This window comes from Rhipicephalus microplus, chromosome 4 (genome assembly GCF_043290135.1).
Source record: "Rhipicephalus microplus isolate Deutch F79 chromosome 4, USDA_Rmic, whole genome shotgun sequence".
Taxonomy (NCBI): Eukaryota; Metazoa; Arthropoda; class Arachnida; order Ixodida; family Ixodidae; genus Rhipicephalus; species Rhipicephalus microplus.
This window is the reverse complement of record NC_134703.1, coordinates 99,086,602-99,098,917: the sequence shown is the minus strand read 5'-3', so window position 1 is coordinate 99,098,917 and position 12,316 is coordinate 99,086,602. Positions and strand designations below refer to the sequence as shown.

General features: G+C 44.1%; 1 protein-coding gene across 2 annotated transcripts; it reads right to left on the bottom strand.

Annotated features, from left to right (window-relative positions):
- Window positions 1-3,888: 3,888 nt before the first annotated feature.
- Window positions 3,889-11,336, bottom strand: LOC142813964 (uncharacterized). 2 transcript variants are annotated; one of them, XM_075891924.1, is made up of 3 exons: window positions 11,205-11,336; window positions 5,540-5,629; window positions 3,889-4,395 (listed from the first exon to the last, which is right to left on the bottom strand). In XM_075891924.1, the coding sequence occupies exons 1-3, from the start codon at window positions 11,293-11,295 to the stop codon at window positions 4,100-4,102; spliced, it is 477 nt and encodes a 158-aa protein (XP_075748039.1). In that variant the 5' UTR covers window positions 11,296-11,336; the 3' UTR covers window positions 3,889-4,099. The 2 variants fall into 2 exon arrangements, with proteins under 2 accessions (XP_075748039.1, XP_075748040.1); XM_075891925.1 differs by having other exon boundaries at window positions 5,567-5,629.
- Window positions 11,337-12,316: the final 980 nt, after the last annotated feature.

Here is a 12,316-nt window from a genome sequence, read left to right as displayed (position 1 = left end):
TTGATGCCTCAAAGAAGACACATATTTTTGTCGTTGTTTGGTCCTTCCTAATTAGTGCTGGATTTGGCATGTATTATACAAATTTGTTTTGTATATTTGATCCGGCATCTTCTTCGACGTTTTCTGCTGTTTCTCGCTCGAAGTACTCTCGGATAGCTTTGTCGTAGGCTAGGAGGTCATCTTTATCCTTGTATATTTTCTTTGTCCCATGAATAAGCCGCTTCTCTGCAATGGTGTTGTTGTCGCCCAATGTTTCGTTTTCCTTCCATGGTAGCCGCACTTGGTATGTTCCTGCTTTGAACTCCATAGTTTGTCGGACATACTCGCTTCGATGTGGGGTTCTTTCTAACGCTGACCTCGACAACTTTCATGTCTAGTTCCTTCTCTCCTCCTCCAAATGATCCTACGGTAATCCTTTCTAAGCCTTTTACATTGCACGCTAGTTTTCTTAACAGTCTTTTGAGGTTGAATGTTCTCTGGCTCCTATTGTCCAGCGGAATCCACGCGTAGCACCCGCTGTCTTCTCCCTCCGTCCACAAAAAGGCTGTCTGCAGTAGTATGCACTTGTTTTCACCAGACTGCTGTGCATGCATGTTGCATGGCGTGCTGGTGTCTAACCGGTCAGGCTGCTCGCTTTTACGTACTTGCTCAACATCATCACCGCTTTGCTGCTGTGCTCACTTTCATGCAGGCGTACGTGGTCGACACATGGATGTCGCGTGTCTTTGCTTGCATGTTTTGCAGCATACGTTTGCACGGCATATCTTCGCCATCATCTGATGGCGAAGATAAGATACTGAGACGAGATATGATATGATACTGAGGCGAGATGTGATGGCGAGATATATAGATATGATACTGAGGCGAGATATGATGGCGAGATATGATACTGAAGATAGATACTGAGGCCTGGTGCATCTGAAGCAGCTTCGTTCCCGTTGCAATTCTTTTTTCCTCTGTTGCACAGCAATGCTTCTTCTGCAATATTCCGTGTAGTGTCTGGTCATCTCAAAGAAGATGCATTTTTAGGGGCAAAGCTTTTTATAAAAACACCCATTCGTCCATCATAGCCGTTGTAGTGTGTAGCAAGTATAGCATTTTGACCTCCAAGGTGGTGCTGGTGAGAGATTTCTTCTGTGCGTTGTTGAACAATAAAAAATAGTGCTCAATGTACATGCCAAAGGCTGCTAATGAGGAATGAGAGACAGAAGCATTCGGCTTTTAGTTAAAGCGCACGCTGCGATCCCCATTAGCAGCCATAGGCATGTACATTGAGCACTATCTGACAAGAAAGGGTTGCTACGTTATACTCGCTGGGTGTAACCTCGTTAGTTTTAGAAAGGTTTAGCGAGCGTTGAGCCGCAGTGCCATGAATACAATTAACTAGTATATACCATGAATAAACTCGAGGTGGTTAAAAGTGGGAAGTAGATACGAAGCTCAAGCCGTAAGAAAGTAAAAGCCGAATTCTCCTGTCTCTGATTTCCCATTAGTAGCCATTGGCATGTACATTGAACACTATCTGACAGGAAAAGGTTGCTACGTTATACTCTGTGGGCGTAACCATCTTGCTTTTAGAAATGTTTAGCAAGTGTTGGGCCGCAGTGCCATGAATACAGTGAACTAGTATATACCAAGAACTCAAGGTGGTTAGAGGTGGGAAGTAGACACGAAGCGCAAGCCGTAAGAAAGTGTGCGTGTGCCACTTCTCGTTTTGTCCTTGGAATGTGCGCTGGATGGCGCTGCTTCTATATGGAGAATATATGATGAAAACATGCGAGATGGTGGTACTTGGTGTGTTGAATAGATGGACGAACGGACACACAGACAGGTGCATGGATGGACGCATGAACGGAGGCAGGGGTGGATGCATAGACAAACGCAGGAACGGACGCACGAACAGAAGCACGCATGGACGGGCGGATGGACGCATGGACGGTCACACAGACGGACGCATGGGCGGACGGAAGCAAGAACGAATGGACGGACGAATGCTTCGCCCCACTCTCAATCATTTACTCCGTGGATATGCTTCCAATTTTTTTTTCATTGAGGGGCTTAGAAGCGTAGTTGTTCTCGTCTGCCTCATACTGTGCGGTGACTGGGTCACGTATTTTTTCTCTGGATTTTCTTCTCTGCTGCGTATATATATCTTTAAAACTGCATAGTTTCTTTCAAACTGCTCGTGCTGTGTCTTGACGCTCAGTCCAATTCCGTAGTTTCAGGTCGGTTGCGACCTTTATCTATCTCCTTCATCTTCATCTCAATTCTCATATGCACTGGTAGCGCAGATTTTACTACAGGAGCTATCAGTGTGGCGTAACTACTCATTTCCACTCCTAACGACTGAAACGCTCGTGTGTTCACTTACAACTTTTGGAAGAGTTTGCTCAACCCATCTACATCTTTAGGACTTTTCACTGCTGCCGTGTTTGCTAACTCTTTTATGTAGGTCTCTCTTAACTTTTCTTGTCGTCCTAAGGTTTCTTTCAGATGAGCAACTGCATGCTCGTAATTCTGATCAGAAAACTGCAAACCTTCTATTAGAGACGCCGCCTCCCCGCTCAGAGATGCCAGAAGGTAATTAAATTTTTGATTCTTCGGCATGTACAATCTGTTATGCACCGATGTCTCGAACCGATGCCAAAACCTTGGCCATGCTGTTTTTTTTTTTCCATCAAACTTGATCATCTCAAGACATGGCAACTTAACAAGCTGTTGCGTTTCTGAAATTTGGTTAGTACCTTGCTCTGTGCTCGCCTGTTGTGTGAATATTGTCGTAGTCAGTTGCGTAGCTTGTTTCAACTCGCGTAATTGCTCCTCTATTTTTGTCGTTGCAGCGACGATCTTCATCAATACTGCAAAACTTTTTCAAATTCTGCCTCCGCCTCTTCTTCTTCGATGAGGGGTTCAGTCTGTTCTTTCTCTTGTCTTAGCGTCTGTGACGGGCTCTTCATCTGGTTTAGAAGCGTCAAAAGTTGCGCTCGATCGGCGTCTTCTTCTATATTTTTATTTATTTTGCTCGTAAGCGTTGTCACATTTGCTCGAAGCGTCTTCCACTTCTTCGATAGGACCACTTCACTCATGCTCAAAACGTGTTGAAAGAGCTTTTTCCTGTGTATGTGCGTCGCCAACAGTCATCGGTCGTGCTCCTTCTCTCGGCGGTTCATCGTTGAGCCAGACGCCAGTGTTTTGATCTGCAACCCGTTGTTGCGAATGGGGTTGAAGTCTTTGCTTCTGTCCTCAGGTGTCCTGGTCGCGGCACCATGTTTTAGAAGGACCAGAGAGACCGCAGAACCGATACGTCTTCGGTTTATTGTTGACAGAACGGGATATTATTAAAAATATATAGAGCGTGCCCCTGGCCACTTATTCTTGGTCGTCTCCGAGCTCCATCTTTAATCTGTTTTCTACACTGAACCTATTTGCCTCAAATCGGAAGGGCTTGGTGTCCGATCCACAAGTAGTACAAACAGTCTTTATTGATTTGCGAAACAGGGGACATCTACGCCCATCATGAGTGGCATCCACAGTCTAGGACGTCGCTGGTCGGGGTCTTTTCGCCGCATCTCATCTCACAGCTCAGTCCTGGCCCTCAGAAATAATCCTTTATAATTACGTTGAATATAGGAAAAGACCACGCCATGTTGAGCAATGTTTTATGGGTTGAACGTAGCGTAGACACAGTTTTTGACTAATGTACATTCCAATGGTCACAAGGCGCGCCACCTTTCCATTTCTCACACGTGTGGTATGCCCAAAAACAGGGGTGGCTACAAAACCTGTGATGTGCACTTCAAAGCAGTCTTAGCATACCACTCACACTTTATTGCTCCTGCTTGTCTCGTGCACACTTAGTTACGCAAATGTAAGACATAAAATGTGGAATTTTATATAGTGTAGGACATTTATTTATGTAGTGAATATAAGCACCGGATATTGTTGATTACAGTAGACGCACATTGTCCGAAAATCGGTCGACAGTGCCCGTAAAGTTCCATGTGTGCCGCTCGTTCGCGTATACCTTTTTTTTTAAAGGACGCTGCAGCTGCTCTCTGCGTAATCAACATGGGCCCGTATGAAATAGACAGCGGTTCTGTCACTCCCCTTCCTCTTCTCGGCCTCTCTCGCCTTGTCCTTCACCTTGTCCTTCGCCTGGGCTTCCGCCTGGCCTTTCCATGGGCCTTTCACCGGGTCTCCCCGTAGGTCCTTGCCCGCGCCGTTCCATAGGCCCTTCGCCGTTTCCTTCTCCGGGCCCTTCATCACCTTGTTCCGGAGGGCGCTTGCAGCCGTGGTGGCCCTTCCTGTAGCCACCGTGTCTTTCGCTTCCGCCTCGTTGACGCCAACCACTTCGCCTGCCTCGACGTTCGCCGCCATATTCGGGTGGGTAATGACCTGTGCGTGCCATGCAGCATAGCAGAGCAGAACATAATCACTATATTTCAGTAGCTCCCTGTGTGAGTCAGCATTCGTTAATTTTACACGCCCGTAATGCTGTGTTCTATCACATAAGGTGCTAGGCCGTGTGTCTTCTAATGTTATAGCAACCTTTTTGACTTCTTGAACCAATTAGCGCGATGAGAACCAGAAATTATATAATTATGTTTTACCTCTACCACTTCGCAATCATTTTATATTCTCACTTGCTAGTAAGTTTAGTTATATTTACTCTGTCATATCATGCAGAATAACTGCCCTTGTTCGTTTTCTGTCTCCGTTAGGACTGCTCTGCGTTAGAGTATAAGAGCGTTCAGTGTGTTGTTATTACTTATTATCTAAAGAATTGCTTTGAATGGAGTTAAATGGAACGAAGGAAGAAATTTCGTGGATTTTGAGCGCTGATATTTTCTAGGTCAAGAGGCAAGTTCACCTTAGTGTCCGGCAGTCCTCTTTGAAGTCTACAAACTTTTGGCATTTTCCACTTTACAAGACTACTATGTTCTAAAGGCATGTTGCTGGGTAAGTGTATACTATAGTTTGGTGTGGTATTTTTGGGGGGCATGCAGCTATTTGGGTTTCGCAACAACAGCCTAAAGGAAGCCATTTAATTTACGATGTACCAGTGTCGTATAACCAAATGAGACAGGGATTTCTCAGTAGGATATAAATTGTCTGCGTTTTGCTAGTTCCCAAGGTTGCTCATGTAGCAACGTTCCTACGGCTGAAAAACAAAAAAACACGAACTCAGTTCACCGTGAACACTACAGCGGCATAAGTATTCTACATTTCGCTCAAGCGGATTCCATTTAGAGATCACGGGAAAGATTATTTATGGAAAGTACGAGTTTTATTACGAAGAGTATTGTAAGCATAAACCAAATCTTCGTAAAAGCAGGCTGATTATCCCACAAAATGGGACAAGCTGCTTTCCGGGAAGAGTTTCAACTAATTTTCTGGAATACCCGTTGTTGAATCTGGTGTGGTGCGAAAATTCTACAGAACAAAACGAAGAATAGGTGAGCATAGGGACCGCATGGCAGCATCACTTCTTTCAGATGCCGCTTAGTTTAGAAACCAGGAGGGTGGCGACCGTTATGACCGTGGTCGGGTCCCCCAATGTACTGACGTTTGCTTCGAGACAGCTCCTCGCTGGCATCCGTCAGGTCATCCATGAGGTCGTCCATTTCATCTGCGTGAAAGCGTAAGATTTAGGCATCACAGTATGCTCCAAAATAAGGGCCACGTCTTGTCGCAAAATTTGCGAAACAAAAACTTGCTGCGGAATCGGTGTACCGATGACAGCCAATGGTCAATGGGATTTGCACTGTCGTTGACAAAGTGCTTGTCAGCACTGACGTTCGTTTAAATGGTGACTTGACGACATTTGACTTTGTGGGAAAATGGCAATCAGCTCGCTGGCTTGAACGAAGGAAGCTTTAATTGACCCATATTTTGAAAAATGAGCTAATATCGACCAAAAACACACGCGGCTGATTGATTACTACATCATCAACGACATTATAACGGAAACTGGCATTTTATAGTTTGATTACTTCAAGGTAACCTGTGGCAAGCATGAATTCCTGCTGCGAAATCGCTCAAGCAGAATCTTACAAGTTCGAAGTATGCGTTATATTAGTCAAAGAAACAGGTACTAATGGCTGATAAACCATTAGGGCGTAGCCGTCGACTCTTTCGTTACCGCGTCAGAATGATTGTTTTTCATGTCTCGGGGAGATCGTTTTTCCTAGTTTGAAAAGTACTCTAGGACGCATTGCCGCATACCAAACTTTGCAGAATGAAATGATCTTTCCAAAAAAGACAGGTTGTAGAGCAACAAAAATATTTTTGAATGAATAAAATGTGAAATGTGTAAACTTTTTTTCACCAGCTGGTGAACAGTGCAATAAACAACGCTATATATAAAAATTCAAAGCAAAGAAAATTCAGAATATCCATTTTCTAGATAAGTGACCCTGAAACACTATAAAAATAATTATTGTTGTACAAAATGTTTCTATTAACATAGACAAAGAAAATTAGAACCGAGGTCTGCTTCATTGCTCGTGCCATGCAGTGAAGCAATACATGACTTTTCGTGAGACACAAGTGTACTCGCACACTCTTCTCAATAAATTTTCGTTGCCCTGCGATAAGGGTCCCTGGGTATTCTTATACAGATGGATACCCGTGATGTGAATAATCCCACTATAAATGAGATGTCCAATGAACTTCGCTACTTAATTTAGTGTCACCTCTTTCCATGAGCCCCCTCACTCCGCATAGGTGTGTGGCCCAATATACGCATCCAAGCATATTCCTTTGCATTTTCATGCATATTGTATTAAAAAAAATATCGCAGGCAGTTCTGAACTGTTTCGCGCTGCTCCGTAGTCAGGGCCAAAATGTGCTCCGGGGGCCTTCTTTCCGTTAGGAGAAGCTCTGCAGACAGCGCCAGCCCACCGCACCCTAGCGAAGTGTGGACCACGCACGTAACCTGAGCAACTATAATATTATGCACAAAGGTCAGAAGCCATATGCACTTGCGGCGGGGGAGATAACTTGATGATGTAAATAAGTCAAACACAGGAGCGGCTACGGATGTCTCAGGCTGACGCAAAACATCGTCCCCATAAAACTTGAGACTGAGGTGCTGTCATCAACGAAATCTCAGCTCGTTCTCACTCAATTCAGGTGGGCTCGCAAGACAGTTTCAAGCAGCGCACGTGTTTTGCAGCGCTGCTGCGCACCCATGCGCGCTTGAAGACCGCGTAATAGGAGTGTTTATATTCGGCGACAGCTTTTCTTGACATTGGAGCGAAGGCTACGGAGGCGGGGCCTCCGCACATTGTGTTACTACGTAGTCCGGCAGCTTGCAGCCGATTTCGGTTCCAGTTTCGGTTTTCGCTTGCTCGCTGCGCTAGTGTGTTTAGCAAAATATATGCATGCAAAATGGGAACGTCGGAGTTAAACTTTGATGAGAGTGCATACATGCAGCTAGTTACTGTGCTGTTTATATACTGGTACATATAAAATTTTCCGTTGTCCAGAACGTTTTCCCAGCATTATTCAGCCTTTATAACAGTGAAGTTTGGGTTCCGTGTTCACCCCAGTATATACGGGTACGCGCCACACGTGATCGAATGTTAACGTTTACGGTATTGAGCCCTGGCACAGGCGAAATGGAAGGCCAGTTGCGGCACGATCCGGCCACGGGCCTGTCTTGTTTCAGTTTTGCTGTATTCGGTTTACGCCCTCAAAGGCTGTCAGCAATGATCGGCGCAGACTGCGCCTCAGTGTTCGAGAAGCCTCACAATTGTTGTAGATCGTTGTTAAGATTGTGCGCAAGACGCGAACAGTGAAGCTTATTTCAGAGCTTGCGCGGCCACCAGTGATAAGGCTGGAAAGTTCGATGCGTGATGTATAAAAGACGGCGCGTCCCAACGATGAGCAGCTTTTCCACGGCCGATGCTGTGCTCGCCGCTGCAAGAGCAAGCAGCAGACGCAGCCGGCGTGCGGAAAACGTGGTGCCGTCCAAGAAATAAAAAAAAAAAAAACTAGGGCGCACGATAACTTCTTTTCAATGAACAGCGTCCCATACTTGTTCTATTCTTATAATGAAGAAAGTTTTATTTATTTGGACCAAGTAGCTATTAGAATCAGAAAATAAATTAGGTACTAATTCCTGGCGCGCGCGCATGCAGGCGGTTCGGCTCTACAGCTTCCACAGTGCTGTCAAGAAAAGCTGTCGCCAAGTATAGTGACCTTGTATGTGACCCTGTGTATGATATAACAATACAAGCAAATCCAAAGTGGCTGGAAACTGGCTGCGAGAGCCACCTGCACACTTTATACATGCGGCGGACCTTGGTAAATAATCTTTGCTCAATTAATTTTCCCTGACTTCTAGCAATAGCTCTGCATTGAATAGCTGGCATAAATTTCTGACAATTATTACTACTCAACTCAGTCAAATTGCGAAGCTAACACATCAATTCGATAATTGGCTTGCAGAGTTTCTTTTTATTGCAGAACTTCGATGTTACGGTGGCATAATCACGAGGAGCACACACTTCTATCGTCTTCGTCAACTGTGAATTTTTTCATCTATACACGCCCATTGGTTCGCGTGAAAGCCTGTAAAAAATCGCTATGTTGCCCAAGTCGGCAAATTAAATAAAATTCTGAAAGTTGAGTGCCCGAACTAACCACTAGAAAGTGCTGGGTGCACGAGAAATAAACTTAACATGCAAAAACCGATGGCCGAAAAGCGTCGATCACCAGTGATCGATTTAAATAGGCGTGGTAACGAAAAAAATAAGACGTTGGAACCACTTCTGTGAACTGAACCAAGACGAGAAGGTTGCGGACTTGGATTCCACATGGTGCCTAGGATTTTTTCTTTAGAATCAACCCGGGTGACATCTGCTCTCCTCCATGCACATTCGTTGAAAGTTGAAACACTTCCTGTGTTGTAAATGTCCGAAAAGAGAGTGTTTTAAAAATAAAACTTTTACGAAACTGGAGGTTCTAGTGTAGGTTGAGATTTACATTAGATACATATGATATCGCAGCATGATTTTGCTTACAATAAGGACCAATTGCCGGTACGTATAAGTAGTGCGAACTGATTGAATAGGCTCAATAAAAGACCAGGGGCATTCCTGTCAGCAGCTGAGACTTCTGCGGCACCTGTTGCAACTGTTGCTAACCACGCGCTTCTGTCTACGTAGCATCTGAAATCCTCTTTGGCGACGCAACGGTTAATCAAAGGAATACACTGGAGTGCACGAATGCCAAGGCGCGAGTCCCAGAAACAGAAGTAAAGGTTCACTGTAGCCTGTAATCTTTATGTAGTTCACTTTCATTCTCTTATCGTTTTTTCGGTAGTTACCACACCTGAATTGAGAACTACAAAAAATGGCAGATTTCATGTACCTTGGAAATTAATGTTATACGAAGCATGCGCATGCAACGTGACTGTTGTAATTTTTTTATTAGTTTTTCTTGGGGACCTTCGACGCAAAAAATTTGGATCGAAAGACAGACAGACACCAGGTGCGTCTGTCTGTCTGTCTGTCTGTCTGTCTGTCTGTCTGTCTGTCTGTCTGTCTGTCTGTCTGTCTGTCTGTCTGTCTGTCTGTCTGTCTGTCTGTCTGTCTGCAGATTTGTTTGTTTGTCCGCCTTTAACAATACCCCAAACGGGACCAAACGATACCCCAAACGGCCGACCCTATCCGCAGTGCCCACCAACATTGCTCAAGATTTAGCGTTCATGCAAGGGCGATTGTCAATTAAAAAGCAAGCAATTATTGCGCATATCTGAGGCACCATAACAGCACGTAAATAATCTGTATGTGTGTCTTTTTACTAGAAAAGACATACAAAAGTTATTTTAAGGGCCGTAGCGCTTATCACACTGCGTTGACGATGCAACGCTTGTACGAAAAGGCAAGCGTTTCCAACGCTTTGCTAAGACTACACAGTGGTGGCACCTACCCGTCGCCTTGCGCTCTACACCTTGTCGCCTCTGAGACGGGCGCATGCCATGCGCTTTGCTTTCCAAGATAACTGTCAGATAGCGCTCATGTCTCACGTGTGATGTGACTTGCTGTGCTCGTTCGCATTCTCTGCACGCTAGAGGCACTCTAACGCAGCGCGTACAGAATACCATTTGCCGATTTTTTTTTTGCGCAGAACATCAAATAAACGTTTTTTTCACTCTCTCCAGACCCAAGACTATTGTCTTTTAAGGACATTTGCTGTGTTACATGCAGATACGGGGTTAATTTTTTACTGAGCGAAATTTTATGAAGTGGCTTTAAAGATATTTACAAATGCACACACAGACATACGCTTACCAGCCGCCCATGTTTTATATTACCAGTTGCTTACAGTTATGTGACAATGCCAACAGCAACATGGATATTAGCAACACCAGTAGCGGTAAGCTGATATGAAGCGCTGGTGCTCGCGAGGGTGGTATAGCCCCATAAAACTGCTACATCAATCAATTTCAGCGGATGGCGCTTAACTACTATTGATGCTAACCAGATGTGAAGGCTGTATCATATAGGAGTACATATAAGGTTAATGAAATAGGATAGCCAGTATTGCAACCACAATTGATGTTTTATGAACATTAGGGTCTACTTTATAAGTAGTTTCGAGACCCGGCATAGCTGTGTGGTAAAATATCTGATTGTCACGCAGAACGGTTGGGTTGGATTCCTGCTTGAACCCTGACATTTTTTTTTTCTTTGCATTCGGGTCGATGCCAACAAAGTGTGCTCTTTATTAACGCTCAGACGTTAACATTATCCACGTCTGTTTTCGCCCTTTCTGGGTATATATAGTTTGTCTATAACCTGTGGTCCATAGCCGCATACATGCTAAACATGTTTGCCTGCGGGTATGTGCCGCACGTCTTGGAAAAATTGTTTGACGACGTACGCACCGCGATTGTGACATTATTCATGTCGAGACCAGCGAGTCATATTCGTCAAACATCTGACCTTCCTATACTAATTTTCGTTCACGTTAAGTTAATAGGGTGATCACTAAAGCACCCAGATGTGGGCGACTAGATAGATAGATAGATAGATAGATAGATAGATAGATAGATAGATAGATAGATAGATAGATAGATAGATAGATAGATAGATAGATAGATAGATAGACGCTTAAAGTTCATGCAGTAAGCAAAAAAATATTTCACTTTTAATCTGTCAAACGCATATGGTTGAACTTGACAGGTAACTCACCATCTTCAGCATGTTCTTCCTTGCCATGATCTGCCCGAACGTAGAGAGAAACCAAAAGTAACACGAATAAGGTGAAAGTGAAAGCCCGCATCTCTGATGTCTTCGCGGGGTCCCTTTGTGACTAAGTGTCAGAGAATTAGACTGCACGCAATGTTCGAAGCCATTATTATAGGTGCTGGACATCGCGTGCTCAACGAACAGCTGCCCTAGCCGTTCTGCAATCGTTTCGTCTCGTTGTTTGTCGTTCTCTGACGTGTTGGTCTGTGGTGACTGTTGTTTTAGCTGTCCTTTTGAAACGGTGCATCATTGAATAAGTGAATATGTAAGTGTAGCTTGCCACGCAGTGAGAGAACGTGGGTATGACAAAGCGTCGACAAAAATATATGCTGGCCCTTGTGTCTTTTCGTCAGCAAATTAGTGATTTATTCCAGAGATAGGGCTAACACGAAGATATACTCACAGAAAAACGGTGATTATGGCTCTTGCAAAACTTCCAACGGTAAAGTATAGAATTAGTATACTGGTGGTGCCATGCTCACGGAATGAAACCTGACACCAAAAATTTGTAGTACGTGTGGTAGGTGCTTTCGTTTGAATAAATAGGTGGCGTCCCTACAAATGTAGCCAATAAAATTATGATGTATCGGAGGTAAGTGTAAACAACAAACATTACGCTGTTGCGAAAAAAAGTACCGAACGTTGTGAAAGTAAACATTTGCGGATTACTTAGACATAAACTGACGTGTTTCACTGAACACTGCCCACAATGACGCCGATGATTATAGTATTTGTGATGAATTCGACAAGCACAATGTCTTTCAAACAGCTTTTCTATTACGCACGAGTAGGGCTAAAGCCACTGCATTGGTCATCTTTCTATAATAAAGCTGGTAGGCAGCACTATATTCGCAAAGACACGAAGAGTTTCCGTAGTGACAGTTGTTTAGAGTTAGACAGAGGAAATAACGTACATAAAATAGAAATAACATGTGATATTCTAGTTGGAATATAAGTTCTCGAGCATGAAGCATCAATAAAAAATAAGAATTACCTGTGGCAACGTTCGCAGGCATGTATTCGACAAAGCGGTGTTAAGCTAAGCACGGCAAAGA